Genomic DNA, 21,783 nt, shown 5'->3' with positions numbered 1-21,783 from the left:
ACTAGATGGGCTACTGGCCTGATCCAGGAGACTCTTCTTATGTTCTTACGTTCATAAACATTGCAGCCCTTTAGTGGGCTCTGGCCCACAGTATGAGAAAAACTAGCCTAAGGCTTGGTAAGCAGACAGTTAATATCTGTCAGGAGCAGCAGTCTCTCCAGCTGCTCAAGATAAAATTACCCACTCCCAGGAACAAAATCATGGGCTGTATTCAATGTAGCACTAAGGAGATTGTTCCATCAGTGCAAGGATTCTGCTTGCCTGACAGAATACTCTCTCTTCTCCTCCCCCTATGCACTGTTCTAGGAGTTCTTCCAACCCTCCGGCACAGATTTGGGGAGGGTGTGAATGAGGAGGGGGAGGAAATCCGGTTATGCTAGGGGGAATCTTTGCACCGGCTTCTGCTAGTGCATTGAGTTAGTTGAATACAGCCCTATATTGTGGAGCTAGTTTCCCACATGGCCACATGCAGAAACTTTAAAGAGTAACAATTCGAGCACAATACCTATTACAGTCACAATTGCCTCCTTTTTTAATGTTATTTTTATTGTGTGTTAACTTTCTTTTATTGTTAGCTAACTTGGAGGTCTGCTGTCAGGCAAAAAAAAAAGTAAATAAATATTTATATTTAGGTGACTTCATGACTATCCCATGCTAAACTGGTTGGTAGCAAGGAAGCACTTATTTTCCAAGTTATTTTTTTAATTATTGGGAAGATCAGAAAACACAATGTCACAAGTAGACAAAGTCATAACACATCTGTGATGCCAGAAGCATTATCTATAGGTGTTCTTTGTACTCCCTCAATCATATTCTGCACACCACTTACCATTTCTACAGGCGCGCTAGCTGTGCTGGGAAAGGGAACTGTATTTTTCTTAACAAGAAAACACTGGGTTTTGAATTCTGGAAAGTGAGATTTTGTAACAGGCCACAAACTGCAAGGGAAAGTTTCAGAAATATTAAGCAAGAGTGGGGAACCTCAAGGCAGGGCCTGAAGGTGGTCCTCTAGGCCTATCAATCTAGTCCCCTACCTAGGGCACACCCCTCCTCAGGCCACACCCTTCGGGTCCTGCTCTGCATCCTCAAGTGCTTTTGCCTGGCTAGAATGTGTCTTTGAACTGTGATTGATGCATCTTCTTAGTCTAGAGGGAGGATAGAAGTCTCTGTGAAATGTGCACATAGAAACGTCTGACTTTTGTGTGGCTGGAAGGTAGCCTACTGGACAAAGTTAAGAGTCACATCTACTGCTCTGCCCATTTTTGCATCTGGCTCTACCCACCACAGGCCTGCAGCCCCCAGAACATTGCACACAAGAGGAACATGGTGTTCGGCTGAAAAAGGGTCCCCATCACTGTCCTACTGATTAGTAGCAATGAGATACATTGACCAGTGCCAGTTTGAAAATATTCCATCAACCTAACAGGCCAGTATTGATTCATATTTGTTCTTTGTCCACTAGTGGCTGCTTTCACCAATCCATTTTTTCCTTGTAAAAAATACTGATATTAATATCAGTATTTTGAAATAACATTTTGAAAGAAAATATTAATATTAATATTTTGAAAAATTTTGAAAGAATTTTTTGAAAAATATCAAAAAATGAAAGATCAATAAAATTATAGTTCTTAATATCAATATTTTAGAGGAAGATTTTTTAAAAAAACCGTATTCAAAGATAGCCACAGAAAATCACTACATAAAAATCTGACGTGCAACGATAGAGAATAAGCAAATTAAAGGAAAATTTGGTTCCAAATCCAAATTGGGCAGAATTTTAGCACATCCCTACTAATTAGCAATATAATTTTAATCTATTTCAATGTAAAGAATGATACATCATTTATTTCTTTTGAAAGGTCAAAATTAAACAAATATTTCAATTACCTTATACAATATGCAACAGATACCATTAATATGAGTTTTCATGTAGAAATTAGTGATATACCTAAGTTCTCAATACTTGCATAAGTACATATATTTGAAAATATAGCTCTAAAAGTATACACAACTTTCAATATAGATTTTTAAGCAGGTTTTTAGCACAAATTAAACTGAAATTTTGATAATGCTTTCCAAAAATATTGTTTTAATCTTTACCATAGTCTTTATGTGAAATTCACTTGCAGTTTTGCTTTCTGTTTGGCTAATTCCAAGAGCCATGTTCAAAGTGAAGGTGCCCCTCATTCCACTCCAAACAATAATAGCTCCCCAACGCCAATTAAATCCATAGCCAAGACGACTCAAAAAAGGGCTCAACGCCAGAACAACTAAAGCCCTGAATAAATAAAATAAAGATGCAAAATGCATTTAAAATATTAAGCAGTATGTTACAAAATAAGCAATTTTTTAAAATAGTCATTTATTTATTTAATTTTATTAAATGTATATACCGTCTTTTGTCAAGAGACCACAGGGTAGTTTACAACGTAGAACATAATAAACAATATGCGTCAATCAATACATAACACAATATCTATACAATACAAAGAATTAAAACAATTATAATGAGAAATGCATAATAAAATACAAAGTCTCGCAACATAAGGTACTCCCTGCTTATCTCAGGTACAACTGTAAAACATAATATATATATACCAACAGCAACAACCTAAGAAATAAGAAACCATACCCTGATGAACAACAGATCCAAATTAATGATATCTTGTGTGACACAAAATATAACATTTATCATCCAAAGTAAAAACTCTTTTTTCATGGCAAATGATAGCATGGCTTAAGCTGCCAGAACTACAAGGAGCAGCCAATTCTACAAACAGTTTGCCATGAGGAGTTGATTCCACCTGCTTGCTTTTCACGTAGGAGCCATGCCACTGTAGACATAAGAAGATGAGAGACCTAAATATTCTACATTTCTTTCTTTTTAAAAACATGCTTTGCAAACATTCTGTAGTACTCTCACGTTGTCTAAAACCATCCTGAACTGTTTCAGGTTAGTATCAGTAAGACCTGATATCAGAAAACCTATTACATATTCCAATACATATTTCCCTTTCTATTGGTGGCTCAATGCAGTTCCACTGCAGGTGGCATTCCCTCTACAGTCATGACAAAGAAGACTGTATCCAAGATTCAAGGCTGTGCTTAGGGACCACCAGCACCCTCAAAGCCTATTAGGACTCTTTCATATCTGATACAAACAGACCTATACAGCTGGTATAGCACAGTGGGGAGGAGAGCCTGGCTGGGAGTCCAGAGTCCAAATTCCCACTCATGTCTCCTGGGTGTAAAGGACCAGCTAAAGATCACCCCCACAGTGAGTGGCTCAGGGGTTACGTGCCCTGCCACCTGTGCAGCTGTGGGCAAGCTGCATAGTCCCAAGGAGCCCAGTTGCCCCCCAGCTGGCAGTTGCAGACGAGGAAGGGGCTGGCCTGTGCAGCCATGGCAAGTGAGCAGGCCCTAGCCAGCTGGGGAGGACTAGCCTCAGACGGAGGCAATGGTAACCCCCCTCTGAATACCGCTTACCATGAAATCCTTATTCATAGGGTCGCCATAAGTCAGGATCAACTTGAAAGCAGTCCATTTCCATTTTCACAAACAGACCAAGGGCCAAATCAAACAAAACAATGTACACATTTAGCAGTTCTGTGGCTGCTAGTGTTTTGTAATAACAGGTACAGGAAGTGCCTCAACCAGATTGAGGTCATGGTGTGGCATACAGAGACTTCAACCCTTTGCTCCAGCCATAGCCCCAATGCAAACTGGGAAGGGTCACACATGCTAGGTGGCAAAACTAATGTTTGTAGCCAACTAAATCAGGGTTGGAGAACCTACAGTCCACAGGCCAAACGTGGCCCACCAGGGGTTCAAATTTGGCCCACAAGACCCATTTTCCTGAAAACATGCCCATTTGTACCGCACTTGAACTTGGCCTGCAGGGGTGGAGCCAGATAAAGAGTTGGCCTCCAGAGCCAAAAGGATTCCTCCACACCTGAACTAAGCCATTCCACATGTGGAACTCATATGTGATGTTAGGTGTGGGGCAGGTAGAGTGCAACTACCAATGCACAATTTGGAGCTTTAAACTATGGGAAAACAGTCCTCTGCTCTCCCACTCATCAGCCAAAGCCTGCTTTTTGTCACTTTGCCTAGCAATTCCTAAGCAACTGACAGCTAAGTGGCTGTCGGATGGGAGCCCCTACACAAAGCGCTTTTCCAACCCTATGCTTAGCACATTCCAAAACACCAATCATAGCACTGGCAAAGCCCCTTTTACTGAGGCTCTCAAGCACCCAACAGCCAGCTGGCTGTAGAGCACTTGGGAACTGCTGCATAATAGATTTTGACAGGTGGGTGGGACAACATCTGATTTTATAACAACATTGGCAGGTGGACTGTTCTGCCCACCTGTCAAAGTTGAAGATGAAGATCTAGCCTGCACAGCCAAAAAGGTTCCCCCACCCCTGAACTAAGTGATTCAACACATAGAACAACTTTCACTCATGTAAAGAAACTATCTCTCCCTCTCCTCCCACCCCACATCCCTCACGTTCTCCAAATTATTATTATTACTTAGATCTATTGCCTGCCCTTCACCCAAAGATCCCAGGGCAGGTCACAACAGTTTTAAAATATATCATTAAAAACAGTTAAAAACAACCTAAAATCACATCACAAAAAATAGGGTGGGTCCTAAAACTCTACTCGGGGGGGGGGGCAATCCTTCAGAGCAAATTAGGGAACAATCCAGAGACTGCATAAAGGAAGGAAAGGAAGGGGAAGTTCCACTGTGTGAGCCAAGTCATTCTACCTGCATATCAGCTCAAATAATAGAAACAAGACATGTGCTGTGCTGATCTTGTTTTAGCAGGGAGGAAGCAACAATATTAAGACAGTTGATATAGTTGAGATGGTCAATTTGAATGTCTGATTTACTTTGCAATTTTAGTGACGTTTCCTATAGTAAACCATTTTCTTTTGTTTCTGCTTCTGTGAATATGTGAACTACAGCAACACTTTGCAAAATTTACACTAAAAAAACTCCAAAAACAATTGTGGAATAATGGCACTGACTATTCTGCAGAATAGTCTCCAATGGACATGAGGAGTGTCTCAGTTTGCACAAGATAAAACAGCAGGAGGAAAAATAAATCCTAGCAAATTTCAAGGCGTGCTCCATGTTTTTAATTCAGCATGCCTACCTTTCCTTAAGTGGAGTAGTTTAAGCATACCAGGCTAAAAACATGCATCTTGGGCAGGCCAAGTTTGTTTTTTCCAATAGCTAGATTCATTGATTAAGTAGCAACTTATTGTAATCAGTCTGATTTTACATGAAACTGCAGTTTCACATTCCACTGTTAATACACCCAAAAAAGTAGAACATAACCTCCAGTTGGAAACACAAAAGGCTGTCTTCACCATCAAATGACATTGACCAATAAAAAGGCTTTGAAATTAATAAAAATAAATTTGACACAGATTTCGATGATGAATTAGAGAAATATAATTTGCTAGGTGAGATTCTCTGTAGAAACAGTAGAAACACAGGAAAGAAGCAAAGTAAGAATACCAACAAACATACAAAAATGTAATTCTCCATCCTTGGAGATGGCAGATGTTGCCACCACTCACCATATACTCGAGTCACGTTATCAAATTCTTCCAAGCTACACAGGAAGTGGATTGAACTATTAAAGACCAACCCAAATTCTGTTTGCATTTTTACAAATTTGAAGGGCCGTACAATATCTGAGAGAGGAGGTCAGGTCTCCAGGTTCCCTGGTGCATTAAGTACAGCTGCCCAATTTCCCTATGAAACGCACTGGGTGACCTTGGACCAGTCACTGCCTCTCAGCCTCAGAGGAAGGCAATGGTAAACCACCACTGAATGCTGCTTACCATGAAAAGCCTATTCATAGGGTCACCATAAGTCAGAATCGACTTGAAAGCAGTCCATTTCCATTTCCATCGGTATGTTCTTAAAGAGCAAGAGGTTTTTTGCCTGTTGCTGAATATAAACCAGTATTTATACTATAGTCAGCGTGGATTTTTCACATTCCACAATGTTAAATTGAAAATACCCCCATACCATTCTGATCCTTCCCATAAGTTCATTTCAGAACAAAATCTTCATGGTGATACACAAAACAGTGAGAGAGAATCGACAGTTCAAGTGTAAAAAGAGAGAAAGAAAAACCAGACCCCTTTTTGACTTTTTTCTGTCAGAGGTCTCATATTCTGTTGAAATTCATTAAAAATCAGCCATGTTCACAGAGTACCTGGAATCCTATTACTGACCTTGTCCCATACTCTGACCTTCATCTTCTGCAGTTTAAACGTTAAAAAAATGCATGGCTGATTTTTAATTAATTTAAGAAATTTTTGCTTGAACTCAATGATAATGTCGGGTATGCTGAGTAAGAACCAACTGTCAGTGTTCTAAAAGCCAGACTCGGAGTTGCTGGGCTTGCCTAATCAGGGGGCCACACCCACACCAGACTTTGATTTCACTTTAGATAGTCATGGTTTCCCTCAAAGAATCCTGGGAAGTGTAGTTTGTGAAGGGTGCTGAGAGGAGACTCCTATTCCCCTGGCGGAGCTCCAGTGGCCAGAGTGGTTTAACAGTCAGCTGCTGTGACTGAAGCTCTGTGAGTGGAACAAGGCATCTCCTAGCAACTCTCAGCACCCTTCACTAACTACACTTCCCAGGATTCTTTGGGAGAAGCCATGACTGCCTAAAGTGAAATAACAGTCTGGTGTGGATGTGGCCAGGGACAGCTTTGGTTTAAATTTGGATGGGAGGCTACCCTGACAAAGAACGATACTGTTTTCCTTTTGGAAAGGGAAAGGGCTTTCCCTCTGCCCAGTGCCCACCCATCCAATCCCCTCCCGCTCCGCTCCCCTTCCTGCCCTCCTCCCCCCTCCCCTCCCCCAGGTCAGTTTCACCTATCCTAAGCATGATTGCACAGGAGTAAATCCCACTGAACTCAAAAGATCAAACCTGCCCTCCCCTCCTCCTCCCTCCTATCCCATCCCTCTTGCCCCTTCCCTCTCCCTTCCTTCACTCCTCCCTTCCCCTCCCCATTCCCTCCTTCCCCTCCTCTCTGCCCTCCCCCTCCTCCACCCCCATGGTCAGTTTTACCTATCCTAGCACTACGACCTGGGAGACCAGGGTTCAAATTCCCACACAGCCATGAAGCTCACTGTGTGACCTTAGGTCAGTCACTGCCTCTCAGCCTCAGAGGAAGGCAATGGTAAATCACCTCTGAATACTGCTTACCATGAAAACCCTAGTCGGAATCTACTTGAAGGCAGTCTATTTCATTTCCATGCATGATTACACAGGAGCAAATGCCATTGAACTCAGTAAGTATGTAAATGATCAAACCTGTCCTCCCCTCCCATAACCTCCTTTTTGCCCCTTCCCTCCCCCTTCCTTCACCCCTCCCCCTTCCTTCACCCCTCCCCTCTCCCCTTCTTCCTTCCCTCTACTATTCCCTCCCCCTCCTCCTCCCCCATGCTCAGTTTTACCTATCCTAGCCATGACTGCACAGGAGTAAATCCCATTGAACTCAATAAGCATGCAAATGATCACACCTGCCTTTCCCCTCCTTCCCTTCTTCCTCTCCTCCCTTTTTCCTCCTCCCCTGCCCACTCCAAGCTTCCCTCCCCATGGTCAGTTTTACCTATCCTAAGCATGATTGCACAGGAGTAAATCCCACTGAACTCAATAAACATGCAAATGATCAAACCTCCGCCCCATCCTGCCTGCTCTCCTCCCTCTCCTCCCCTCCCCATCTCCTGTGGTCAGTTTCACCTATCCTAACCATGATTTCAGGGAAGTAAATCCCACTGAACTCAATAAGCATGCTAATGATCAATCCATTCTCAGAAAACCTGCACAGGATCCCATTTCTTACCTCCCGGACTAAACATCAGGGAAATTCACTAATAGGCAAAAACCTTGTGTATTTAAATTACAAGGGGAAAAAACTCAGCCCAATCTGGATGGAACATTGTCAGTGGTCTCCAGAACCCACAGAATGCTGTTAGTTGGACAAGAAAAACAGGAAAGGGGATTGGGAAAGGGATTGCCTTGCTTGAGCCCCTATATAGTATCCAGGAGGAGGGCATGGCCTGCTGCACTCCTCTTAGGAGGTGGTTATACACATCTGTTGCAGGCCCCACTTGTAGCCCACATCATTCCAAACGATCCAGTCTGACCGATCATACTGGGCCTCAACACCTATCTCACATCTGTAAGCCAGGGTAAAGGGAAACAATAACAATGACATAGCTAAATTTGGTGCCAATTTGCAAAGATCACCATCCTATATCCAGAGCTTGGAAAAGTTACTTTTTTGAACTACAACTCCCATCAGCCCAATCCAGTGGCCATGCTGGCTGGGGCTGATGGGAGTTGTAGTTTAAAAAAACTAAATTTCCCGAGCTCTGCCTTTATCAAAATATACTGAACTTAAATATTTACATAAGCCTAGCCTATAAGATGGCTATACCTTATAAGTGCATTGGGGTAACTAATAAGTTGGGATAAGTGCATATCCCTCTTTTAACTCACACATGCATGCAGAGATAACATCAGGTATCTGCTCTTGTTCAGCTGGGCTGTATCTAACACCAATTCCCCTGTAAAAAGGAATCCATGGGAGACAGGGGGGCACACAGAGAGAAAATTAGGTGCTTACCCCTGCTCCATTTGAGATGGCTTCAATTTGTTTTAAATTTGTGGTTTTTAATATAACCGTTGCATTTTATAAATACTATGAACCACTCTGACTACTCTAGACCAAAAGTGAGAAATAATCCTACTAAAAACACATAAATAGAAAGTCTTCCTTTTCACCAATTGGGTGCCATAATTTCAAGAATCTGCACATTTAAAATGTTGTTTTCAGTTTGGAAATATGTCAATTTGTACAGAAGTTATGAATTACTATGGTAATAAAGTCAAAGTAGAGAATTATACTTCACAAAGGGAATAAATTCAATCTTTAAACATCAGGCCACAGCTTCTACTATAGCTGATCCATATCAAACTTTCTATTTCAAAATTACTTCACATTAAGACATTTTGTGACAATTTTTCATTCTCAGTATTTTAACTTGAACAGTATTCATCAACACAAATTACTTGTTTCATCAGTGTCCTTACCAGACAAATAGTAAGACCTGAAAGACAATATGGGGGCTGCCACCCTCTAAATACCCAAGCATTTGCTCATATGGCTGGCAGTCTGGGAGATGCCACAACTTTTAAAAGTTAGATAAATAACCAAACTTTCTATTCCTTAGGAAGTGATATCACAGCAAGGACTCTTCGACTACTTTCAGATAATCTTTACTCACATAAATGCCTTGTCCTCTCAAATCTCTGGAGGTTAGACAGATGGACAAGTGGTTAGGGAGGTGGTATTCCAATGTTGAATGCCCGAAGATGAGTAGTTGGCAAATCCACCACTCTGGTTTAGTCAGAACTGGATTCAGCAACCCTCAATTAATTCCAAGCTGAATTCTGAGCAGACTCTAAACCTTCATAGTGAGTTGCTGTTGCAGTGGTGGTAGCTACTGTGGTGGTAACAGTGTCAATGGCAGCGAAGGAGGTTTCTTTCTCTCTCTCTTTCTCTCTTGCTCACCTTATCCTTCCCTGCTGCTTGGAATGCTGCTATAGTCCTTTAGGCCAGGACACCCAGTAAATGTAATTTCACATCCTTAATATGAATGTCAGTTGCCATGGAAACTATGGGAGACTTAATATACTAAGGACATAAAGCACTCAGGGAAAACTACATTTCCCATGGACCGTAGCAATGTTCCAAGCACCAGAAAAGGGGGAAAGTACTATTTATTAATTAAATTAATATCCCCCCCTTCCTCCCAAAGGAGCCCGGTATCACTCCCTGCTGCCACAGTCACAGAAGTAGGAGCAGCCAGATGGGTTGATAGGAGAAAGAGCTCTTCATAAACCAGATTACAATCTTAGCTGGTAAAGAACTGTGGTGATGGCCTGGTTTGGAACACAGGTGTGTTTTTATAATTATGCCAAGTTCATACTCCAAACTGGGTGTTCAGTGGTCCAATACTAGAACTTCAGGTAGGAATGAGGTCCTGTTCATGCATTTTGTGGTTCCCATACAATTGCTTGTGGGGGCATGTGTATGTTGGACTTACTGGAGAATTTTGGCAAATAATATATACTCTAAGAATTCCAATAGCATAATACCATAAACGTCTATTAAAAAGTCCCAGTGAATTTAATGCAGCTTACTCCCAGATAAATGCATCTAGGATGGCAGCCTTAATAATATTAATTGGGTGAACTCTGTGACTAGGTGGACAACATTGATTAATACAAAAAGAGTAAAATAAAAATCTTACCGTACGAGATTCAATGAAAGGTAGACTGTTATAATATAAAAAATAGCACGAGTATTGAAAAATGGAAATGCTTTTTGAGCCAACACAATTCCTGTTATAAGGAATATCATAATGTGAGCCAGAAATGTCAACATTGACCAGAACCTGTTTAAGAAAAAGTATATATTAAACCACGCTAATGGGGCGAAATGTTACCATTAACTAAGCTTTAATAGCTATGATATATGAAGTACAAGAGCATTCTCCATCCACTAAAAGAGATTTCCTACAAAACTTTCAAAGCTTTGTAACCCAATGAATGATTGGTTAACTTTAGATTACATTCTGGATTGGAAATCCATTTTAAAAAAAACCAAGCTGAAACTAGAGATGGGCAAAATTTCACACACAAACACAGAGAGAGAGAGCGTGCGCGAGAGAGGTAACATGGAATCTGTAGTTTCCTAGCAGGTAACATGGAATCTGTAGTTTCCTCTACTTTGCAAACTGAATTGAGAAGCAGAGAAACTATAACCCAATACTCCCTAGCAAGAAATGACAACCAGAGAACATGGGATTTTTAGTTTTTTCTCTCTACCATTTCAATTCAGGATTTCAGTTCAGAACTACAGATCCTATCAGCCCTAGCAGGAAATGTTGATCAGCTCAGCAGAGGTGCTGCCAGGTGAGGGGATTCCAGATCTGGTACCTTCCTGGGTCCCCTCTGGCCACCTCAGTCTTACCTTAGATGTACTAGGTGGCTAAGGATCCTATTTTAAATTTTTAAAAAATAATTAACTCCTGCTGTTGGTGAGCAGTGCAAGCCGTTGTATGCCCATCCCCTCTGCCTATACGTCCTAGAAGAGCAACACATTATTATTGTTGTTCTTCTTGTTGTTTTCCCACCTTTCCTCCCAGTAGGAACCCAGGGCAGCAAACAAAAACATTAAAAACACTCTAAAACATCTTAAAAACAGATTTTAAAACATATTAAAACAAAACATCTTTAAAAACATATTATAATAAAATATCTTTAAAAACATCTTTTTAAAAAACATTAAAAGTATCTTAACAAGCAATGCCAACACAGATGCAGACTGGGATAAGGTCTCTACTTAAAAGGCTTGTTGAAAGAGGAAGGTCTATAGTAGGTGCCAAAAAGATAACAGCGATGGTGCCTGTCTAATACAAGTGGGCCCCACTTTACAACGCTTCGCCTTTCGGTGTTCAGCTAACGCGGCGGCTTTCAATTAGGGAAAGTCCCCACTTTAAGGCACTTGTTCCGCTTTTACGGCAGTTTTTGCTCATCGCGTGCCATTTTCGCGCAACGCGCACCATTATCTTCAGTGGGTTCTGCTTTTCGGCGGCAGTCCGGAATGGAACCTGCCGTATAAGTGGGGCCCTGTATTTAGAGGAGGGAATTCTAAAGCGTAGGTGCCATCTACACTAAAGGTCCTATGCTGTGTGGAATGGACCTCCTAATAAGATGGTATCTGCAGAAGGCCCTCACCCACAGGTAGGGATGGAAAGATCTGTTTCGATTCTCTCCGTTTCTCATTTTTCCAAAGTTAAATTCAGTACTCTACATTTCTGCAGCAATCTGCAATTTATTTAAAAAATCCTCATGAAAATTCTCCACCATTTTAGTGCAAATTCCTCCAAATAAACACATTTTTATAGGCAGTTTTGACAAAGGTACACATTTTTGAAAGCCATTTCTCATCATTTCACGCTTTTTTGCATGCTATTTTCACTCATGTATTCATTTTTATGCACACTTTCCCCTAATATATGCATTTTGTATATGTTGTTTAGTTGGCAAACTGCATCCCAACATTCTAATAAATGCGTGTTTCAGTTCTCATGTTGTTTCGGAAATTGTGAATTTGATAAATTCTGCTTGAAATGTGAATTGAATCAGAAGGGCACAGAGTTCCACTGGGTATATAAATTTCAATTTATTGTATGGTCACAGACCCAATACAACAAATAATCAGATAAAGCAGTCTATAAAACATTTAAAATATACAATAAAATATAAATATAAAATATGACTTTAAAACGGAACATTATGGTTTGAAAGAGAGGACCATTTTACGTAAGACAATGCTTCAGGTATCCTGGTCCCAAGCTGTATAGGGCTTTCTACACCAAAACAAGAAACTTGAACTTGGCCCAGTAGCTAATTGGGCAGCCAGTGCTATTCTTTCAGCAGCAGGGTGACATGTTGGCAATACCCTGCCCCAGTGAGCAGTTACACCGTTGCATTTTGCACCAGCTGCAGCTTCCAGACCAACCTCAAGGGCAGCCCCACATAGAGCAAATTACAGTAATCCAGCCTGGAGGTTACCAATGCATGGACAAGAATGGTCGAGCTTTCCTGGTCCAGAAACAACTGCAGATGTCTCACCAGCCGAAGCTGGTAAAACACATTCCTAGTCAATGTGGTCACAAGGACCTCTAGAAGCACCCTCAGACTACGAACCTGCTCTTTCAGAGGGAGTATGACCCCAAGCAGGCAACTGACCAATTATTCAAACTCAGAAACCACCAACCCACAGCACCTCCGTTTCGCCAGGATTCAGACTCCATTTATTTGCCCTCATCCAGCCCACCACCGAGCTCAGGCACCGGTCCAGGCTTGCACAGTCTCTCTGATTCAGATGTTACAGAGAAATAGAGCTGAGTATCATCAGTGTACTGCTGACACCTCACCCCAAATCTCCTGATGACCGCTCCCAAGGGCTTCATATAGATGCTAAACAGCATTGGGGACAAGATCATATGCTGCAGCACCCTACAGCACAACTGCTAGGGGGCCGAAAAACAATTGCCTAATACTATTCTCTGCAAAAGAACCTGAAGATACGATCGGAACCACTGTAAAACAGTGCCTCCGATACCCATCTCACCTTTGGGTCCTTGGGAACAGCTGCAGCACTGGTGGGACTGAAGAAGACCTGCCCTGGGAGTACCTGAGCGTTGGAGTGCTTGCTGCTCACTCCTCCGGGTTGCTATCTCCTGAGACGGCTGAAGTCCCTGGTAAGTGCTGCAAGGACTGGAACCCCCTGCCTGACCCTGGCTCCAGAGAGAGGTTGCAGTTAATCTTGCAGCCTCTTGCATCAGCTCCTGGCTAAGTCAGGAGGCATAAAAGCCCAGCTACCCTTACCAGCTGAAGCTACCCTTACCAGCCGATTGCCCCTCAGGGAGCCCCTTAGGGGAGTCCTGAGGGCGAGGGCCTCAAGTAGCCATCCGGTGGAGCTTTTCCATATTGTCAGGGGTCTGTTGACATCAACTTCAGGAAATGTAGTTTTAGACACCTCAGAGGCCCACTAGGATTTGTTTGCAAAGCACTTTGAGGGTAAAGTTGCTCACCTCCATAGCAGCTACCCTCATCTATTTCTTTTTTTTCTAAGCTATCCAGATGAGATTGATAGTGGGCAAGGTGTATGACTCATGTGTAGCTCCTGCACAGGGTAAGAGCCTGTGCAGTGAACTGAATGATAGGAGAACATCGTCAGATGCCTTCCGAGTGAAGGTCTTCTAACTGGCAGAAGGCTGGCCCTCTCTGGGTGTGAGACAGGGGGGAGTAGATATGCCCTGTGTGAAAAATATTAAGTGGATCTGACTGTTCCCAATTCTCACAGAGGCCTGCTGGGATAATTGTTGGGTCCATATCAGGTGTTCAGGAAGAGTCATAGTAAGGTGGGACATGGGTGATGCCAACCCAATTACAGTGATCACAGGTAGAGGGAAGCATAGCCATGGGCAGGTGGTGAATTACCATAGAAGACAAGGGCAAGGCTATCTGCGCCTTGTTCCTTGCTGCCATTGCTCTCATGGATAGGTTCCTCATTGCTCATCGGCTGTGCCCACTGGCCTGTGTGTGTTGTTGTTTAATACCAGATCAGTACACAGTAAGACCACATTCACCCATGATTTGATCGTGGATGGTGCCGATTTGGTGTGCATTACCGACACCTGGGTGGGTGAGCTTGGAGGAGTTGATCTGACCCAGATTTGCCCACCTGGATACTTGGTACAACACCAGCACAGGCTGCAGGGACGATGAGGAGTTGCTGTGGTCTACAGAACTTCCATCTCTGTCACCAGGAAAACACTCTGTCTTGGAGCTGGCTGTGACAGCCTGCACCTGGTGTCAAGCCAAAGAGACAGTAAACTAGGGTTGCTGCTGGTGTACCATCCACCCTGATGCCTGGCAGCTTCTCTGACTGAGTTGGCAGAGGCCATCTTGGCTGTGGTATTGGAGGAGCCCAGAACGATAGTCCTGGGTGATTTCAATGTCCATGCTGAGGCTGCCTCTAGTGTTCCAGCTCGAGAATTCATGGAAATCAATGAAGACCATGGGGCTGTCTCAAGTTGTCACTGACCCGAAGCATAGGTTCTTGCTCCATTGTGTGGCAGTGAGGGCGGCAAAGAAGGCCCACTTCTCTGTCTCCATCACATCCTCAAGTAGCCATCCGGTGGAGCTTTTCCATATTGTCAGGGGTCTGTTGACATCAACTTCAGGAAATGTAGTTTTAGACACCTCAGAGGCCCACTAGGATTTGTTTGCAAAGCACTTTGAGGGTAAAGTTGATCACCTCCATAGCAGTCTTGATCCACATCTACTGTAGTCCCCAATGAGGTTTCCTCATTGATGCAGCCAGCAACGTGTCCTCACAACCCTTGCCTTTCTTAGAATCATAGAATCACAGAGTTGGAAGGGGCCTTGTAGGCCATCGAGTCCAACCCCCTGCTCACAGCAGGAAATCCACAGCTAGAGCATCTCCCGCAGATAGCTGTCCAGCCTCTGCTTGAAGACATCCAGTGAAGGGGATCCCACCACCTCCCTAGGCAGTCGGTTCCATTGCCGAACTGCCCTTACTGTCAAGAAGTTCCTTCTAATTTCCAATCTGAATCTACGCTCCTGCAACTTAAAACCATTAGACCTAGTCCTACCCTCTGGGGCAGCAGTGAACAAATCTGTACCCTCCTCTATGTGACAGCCCTTCAGGTACTTAAAGAGTGTAATCATGTCGCCCCTCAGCCTTCTCTTCACCAGACTGAACTTGCCAAGTTCCTTCAACCTTTCCTCATAAGACTTGTTCTCCATACCGGCTATCATCCTCGTCACCCTCTTCTGAACCCGCTCTAACTTGTCTATATCTTTCTTAAAATGAGGCGCCCAGAACTGGACACAGTATTCCAGATGAGGCCTGACTAATGCAGAATATAGTGGGACTATTACTTCCCTCGATGTGGAAACTATAGCTCTGTTTATGCATCCCAAAACCGCGTTTGCCTTTTTTGCCGCAGCATCTTGGCTTATTAAAGCTTGCTGAGGGGGGTTGACCGAGCGGATCCAGGATGTGGTCAATGCATCATTGCGGGAGGGAGTGGCTCCAGCCACACTGAAAGAAGTGGTATCCGACCACTCCTGAAAAAGCCCACCCTGGAACCATTGGTTTGTGACAATTACCAACCGGTTGCAAATACCCCTTTCTTAGGGAAGGTGATCGACAGGGTTGTGGCGCAGCAATTGCAAGTACTCTTGGAAGAAACAGACTATCTTGACCCGTTCCAGTCTGGGTTCAGGCCTGGTTATGGGACTGAATCGGCCTTGGTCACCCTGATAGATGACCATTATTGGGAGAAGGACAGGGGGAGTGCGACCCTTTTACTCTTACTTGATCTCTCAGCGGCTTTTGATACCATTGACCATGGTATCCTTCTGGGCCAACTTGGTGAGATGGGTATTGGAGGCACTGTTTTACAGTGGTTCCGATCCTATCTCCAAGGTCGTTTTCAGAGAATAGCATTGGGTGATTGTCTTTCGGCCCCTGGCAGTTGTGCTGTGGGGTGCCACAGGATACCATCCTGTCCCCAATGCTGTTTAACATCTATAAGAAGCTGTTGGAAATGGTCATCAGGAGATTTGGGGCGAGGTGTCAGCACGACATTGATGATACCCAGCTCTATTTCTCTGTAACATCTGAATCGGGAGAGGCTGTGCAAGCCCTGGACCGCTGCCTGGACTTGTTGGTGGGCTGGATGAGGGCCAATAAACTGAGTCTGAATCCTAGCAAGATGGAGGCCTGTGGATTGGTGGTTCCTGAGTTCAGATAATTGGTCAGTTGCCTGCTTTGTCCATACTCTGGGGCTGCTCCTGGATACATGTTTGTTGCTGGAGGCCCAGGTGACCTCAGTGGCTAGGAGTGCCTTTTACCAGCTTCAGCTGGAAAGACAGCTGTGGCCGTTTCTGGACCGGGATAGCCTGACCACTGTTGTCCATGCACTGGTACCCTCCAGGCTGCATTACTGTAATGCGCTCTATGTGGGGCTACCCTTGAGGTTGGCCTGGAAGCTGCAGCTGGGGGAAAATGCGGCAGCGAGACTGTTCACTGGGGCAGGGTATCGCCAACATGTCACCCCGCTGCTGAAAGAATTACACTGGCTGCCCATTTGCTACCAGGCCAAGTTCAAGGTTCTAGTTGTGGTGTACAAAGCCCTATACAGCTTGGGACCAGGATACCTGAAATATTGTCTTATCCTTTATATACCAGTTGATCACTGCGCTCTGCAGCTGAGGGCCTCCTGCAGATACTATCTTATCAGGAGGTCCTTTCTGCACAACATAGGAAACAGACCTTTAGTATGGTAGCACCTACCCTGTGGAATTCCCTTCCCTTAAATATTAGACAGGCGCCATCTCTGTTATCTTTTCGGCGCGTATTGACCTTCCTCTTTCAACAAGCCTTTTAAATTGGGACCTTATCCCAGTCTGCGTCTGTGCTGGAATTGCTTTTTAATATGTTTTTAAACCATTAAAAAAAGTTTTTAACCTTTTTAAAAAAATGTTTTGAAAAGTATTTTTAAAGATTGTTTGGTTTAATGTATTTTAAAGTCTATTTTATTATGTTTTAAAGTGTTTTTAGTGCTTTTGTTTGCCGCCCTAGGCTACTGCTGGGTGGAAGGGCAGGATATAAATAAAATAAATTAATAAATAAAACTTCATAGCTTCTTAACTACAGGCCTGGTAGTATGGTACTCTGTGCAATTCATTGTTATCAAAACTCCATAATATGTTTGATTCACAAGCTTCTGTTCTAGAAGCTGGTAAGAGAAATTACCCAAGAGTTTAAGACAGACTTGAGTTTCCAGAGTGCAGCCATTGGTGCACTGCAGGAAGCTAATTAAGCACATCTGGTAGGTCTCTTGAGGACACAAACCTGTGTGTCGTAAATGACAAGAGAGCCACATCACACCCACAGACATCCAGTTGGCTCATTGGATACAAAGGAGGAGGGCTTAAAAGGAGGCAGTTCTTATATTTTGTAGTGTAGTCTGTAAAACACTTTGTTTCAATTGTGACTCTTAAAAATGAAATTTGTTACATTTGTACTTAAGTAATTCCATCTTTCACTCAGGATGAATGCTAAAAACAGGGCTGTGGAGTCGGAGTTGGAGTCGTGGAGTCGTGAGCAATTTTGGGTGGAGTCAGAGTTGGAGTCGGTAGAAATGTACTGACTCCGACTCCTTCATAAATGGCAAATGTATATTAACTAGTAATAACAAATTTACTGTAGTAAAATGGTAGCACAAGGCATTTCATCACCACCACGTGAATCCAGAGCTTGGAAAAGTTACTTTTTAAAACTACAAATCCCATCAGCCCCAGGGATTGGGCTCATGGGAGTTGTAGTTCAAAAAAGTAACTTTTCCAAGCTCTGGATTCACGTGGTGGTGATGAAATGCCTTGTGCTACCATTTTACTACAGTAAATGTGTTATTACTAGTTAATATACATTTGCCATTTATGAAGGAGTTGGAGTTGGAGTCGGACAGTAGAAAAATAGAGGAGTCGGAGTCGAAGGTCTGGCGTACCGACTCCACAGCCCTGGCTAAAAGTGACAGTTCACATAAAATGTATAATCAGTGATATGACCCTTGTTACTCAACAGTGACAAGTTGCTAAAATGTGGAAGGGATGGATAGTCTTCCTTGCTTTTCATGCATGTTTATGTATGTTAATGAGCTGGGTAGCTAAAATTGTAAGATACTAAACTTGTGTACGGGATCCTTTTGCAATAAAACTGGTTATAACTTGATCCAAGTGTTTCATCAATTGAGGCTATTGTGCCTGACCATACAAAACTGTGATAGAACAGGGACTTTCAGAAGGGTAAAACTACAAGTCTTAACCACAATGTAACTTATAGATTCCTAAAAATATAACTCTGACCACTATAGAATACATAATGTGAATTTATAATATTATGTTATATACTGTAGTTGCAACATTTTTAATTAAATGCTGTACATTCCAAAAGAAGAAAAAAGGTCTTCCATATGGTGCAGTCTTAATCCAATCTGTAGTCCTCCATCGGTCGCAATTAATTTTTAAGCTAGTAGATTCTGATTACAGATCTCCCACTTCATGCCTAGATGCATCCTCAAACTGCTGAAAGATCTGACCATGAATTTTACTTCTATACTAATAAGCCAGTCAGATATGATTCAAGCAACTGGTGTGCTTTGCTTATTTATGCTACATTTCTAAAAATTATTATTCAAAGCAAAAAATAATTTATTAATCAATTACTTCTTGTGGCTATTTCAAGTCTGCCAGCACTTAAGTTACATTTGTCACTGAGAATCTGTTTTACAAGAGAGTGATATTCAAACCTAATCCTACTCAGAGTAGACCCACTGAAGTTAATAGACATGACTAACTTAGGGTTAGGACTCAGTTGAATACAACCTCATATCTTTCTGTATACATAAAAATGTAAAAAGTCATCACACTGTAGTTTGCTTGGCCACAAAGAGGTGGTGCTGCAAACTGCAGCTTGATGAGAAACAATGCTGCCAGGTAGCTGAGGCACGGACCAACAGAACAAGGCTGATGTAGTGAGCAAGGCAGGCAGGTGGGTGACTGACTGACCAGAACAAGCAGCCACAAGGCTGGTGGCACTGGAAGAGCTTGGCGAGGGGGGTGGGGTACCTGGGGTTGCCATTCCTGGGGTTAGGTGGTGGGATGGCATGCAAAGTGTGCAGGGGCGACAGCCCCTAGTACTGCATATTTAAAATAAAGTGCTGAAATCTGTCTTACCAATCTTCTACAAGGACCTATAGGTGCATATTCCTTACATGCTATGTAAAAGGAAGAAATTTAGCTAACACAGATGTTTTCAAAATGATTCAAACAGAAATTTAACGATAAACACTTAAAAGCACTTACTTATAAAGAAACATATCCATTCCTGGACTAAAGCTTACAGAATCTAAAAGAAGCCCCAAAATACAAAGAGCAATAACTCCTGACATTCCAAGCCATTCAGCTAAGGATAGAAAGAAAAAGGGAAAAATTAAAACAGATATCATTTCATTTTATTAATTATTAGACATGACTGCTTCCTAAAAGGTAAATGTTATGCATTGCATTTGATAGGAATAATATTAACTTACCCAAGAAGAAAATTAAGTATGCCATTGAGAAGCTTAAAACTACTTCAACTACTCCATCATTGAAAATGTGTTGCAACCAATAACTAACTAATCTTGAAGCCAAAAATCCAAATGCAGTGCTTGCAAAGAATTTTAAGATCAACTTTATAAAAATCTCTTTAACTATAAAAGAAAAAAAGAAAATTCCGTTATTTGCAATTTGTTTTACAATAGTCAATTTAAAGATAATTACAGCTAATGTTGCATAAGTAAATTGTACCCTGAACCATCTCTTCCTTGAAACCCAGATTGCTTACCTGTACCGTTTTTTTTAGTGGTCACTTATGCAGTAACACATGAGTTTTGTCCCATTTGAGAAACTTCTATAACTAGCAACTTTTTTCATATATATTTTATTTATATATTTCTTATTTGAGAACAAATACAGCAAAATACAACAAAAGTAGTAAATAAATAGAAAATACAAATCAAACTACCACTCATAATCACGTACAATAGATCTGACAGTTTGCAGATTCCAGCTACAATGTTCAATTCAATTAAAATAACAACGTGGTCTATTCTATTCATAGGTGCTATAAAGGTCCAGCAGGCAGGAGGGTGGGGGAACTCAATAAGCAGAACAGGAGAGGCTCCAGTGCTTACAGGAATCAGATGTTTATTGAGCTCTACATTGTAACTTTGTCAAGAGGTGTAAAAGCTTGCAAATTTCAGGAAATTTTCAAAAAATCTTATTCTGTGCTCCCAAATTAGTAACAGCTTCAGGAAAACTATGAAGCTGTAAAAAAAAATTCATTCTGTCTCCACACTGAATAATGCTCTCCAGCTGATCACAAAGAAAAATATGTCCTAAGAAACCTAAATACACTGCATGTACCTATTCTATTAATAAATGGACTTGTTGCAATCCTAGCTTATCATAAGAAATGGTAAGACGAAAATCAAGAAGACCTGGACTTTCAAAAGGTTTAAATGCCACCAATCATCCAGGTGAACAGACTAGATGCTTTAAATAAGGTGTGAGTGGAAGGACTCTGTGTGCTGCTGCAGCTGTGGCCACTTACTCTACAACTCTGCCATCCTGTTTTTTCTCTGCTCCAGGTATATGGAGGAGAGGGGCTGCCTATGGCAGTGCCTCGGTGTCGCGCAAAGTGCGACGTTAAGAGTCATCTTGGGGTTGCCTTGGAGAAGACCATGGAAGATTTTTTGTTCTTACTGCTTTGTTTTGTTTTTCTGATAACTGTTATGATATGATGTGGGAATTACCTTATTTTATATCTAGTTACTGTATGGTGTACATTGTACATTTTCTGATAGTTGTTGTTGTTGCTTTTTTAATGATGTTACTTGATTTTGAATTGTTATGCTTATATTGATGTACTTGTAAGCTGCCTTGAGGGCCTTCTGGCCAAAAGGCGGGTACAAATAAATAAATAAATAAATAAATAATAATAATAATAAATAAGATCTGTTATAATAATAATTTTCAAGGTGCCTCTGACTGCACAATTCTTCTACCCTTTTCATACGTGGTTGTACAGAATTGTGGCCTTTGCCTAGACATCCCAAAGCCTATATGTAGTAATCTTATGAGTTAAGAGATTTCTGGAGTAATACAGGGGGAGAGGGACAGAGGAAGAGAAGAGCCCATAATGGAGGAATCGCTGCTTTCTAATCCCTGCTGGGCAGAGCAGAAAATGGGAAGAGTGGCATTTTACCTTTCTTTCTCACTGATTTTTCTTTTCTAGACTTTTCCTTCCAGTGGGCGGGAAAATATGCCAGTATCAGGCTTGCACAGATTTCCCCCAGTTACAGGGTTGTCCTTGTTAGAAGTGTGACAAGAGCAATTCCCATTTGGTTTTCTTGCATGGGGAGAGAGAGATAGTCCTCCTAGCTGGCTAGACTACCACGGACCTATACTCATCTTTTTCTATCTTGTCTTCCTTCCATGTAAACTGATATATTTCAAGTAGCTGT

General features: G+C 42.1%; 1 protein-coding gene across 11 annotated transcripts in view; it reads right to left on the bottom strand.

The window, feature by feature from the left end:
- Positions 1-21,783, bottom strand: part of LOC133376937 (sodium/hydrogen exchanger 10-like) — a 238,936-nt gene that overhangs the window by 130,369 nt on the left and 86,784 nt on the right. For 8 of the 11 annotated variants that reach the window (XM_061609941.1, XM_061609934.1, XM_061609937.1 and 5 more), the window contains 4 exons: positions 19,807-19,968; positions 19,580-19,679; positions 10,357-10,500; positions 2,101-2,278 (listed from right to left, as the gene is read on the bottom strand). In XM_061609941.1, the coding sequence (XP_061465925.1) occupies positions 2,101-2,278; positions 10,357-10,500; positions 19,580-19,679; positions 19,807-19,968 (584 nt within the window). The remainder of the gene's footprint in view (positions 1-2,100; positions 2,279-10,356; positions 10,501-19,579; positions 19,680-19,806; positions 19,969-21,783) is intronic. The other 3 variants (XM_061609936.1, XM_061609938.1, XM_061609943.1) reach the window with 1 other exon arrangement.

Source organism: Rhineura floridana, chromosome 2 (genome assembly GCF_030035675.1).
Source record: "Rhineura floridana isolate rRhiFlo1 chromosome 2, rRhiFlo1.hap2, whole genome shotgun sequence".
NCBI classification, from domain to species: domain Eukaryota; kingdom Metazoa; phylum Chordata; class Lepidosauria; order Squamata; family Rhineuridae; genus Rhineura; species Rhineura floridana.
This window is presented reverse-complemented; position numbering and strand designations above follow the sequence as displayed.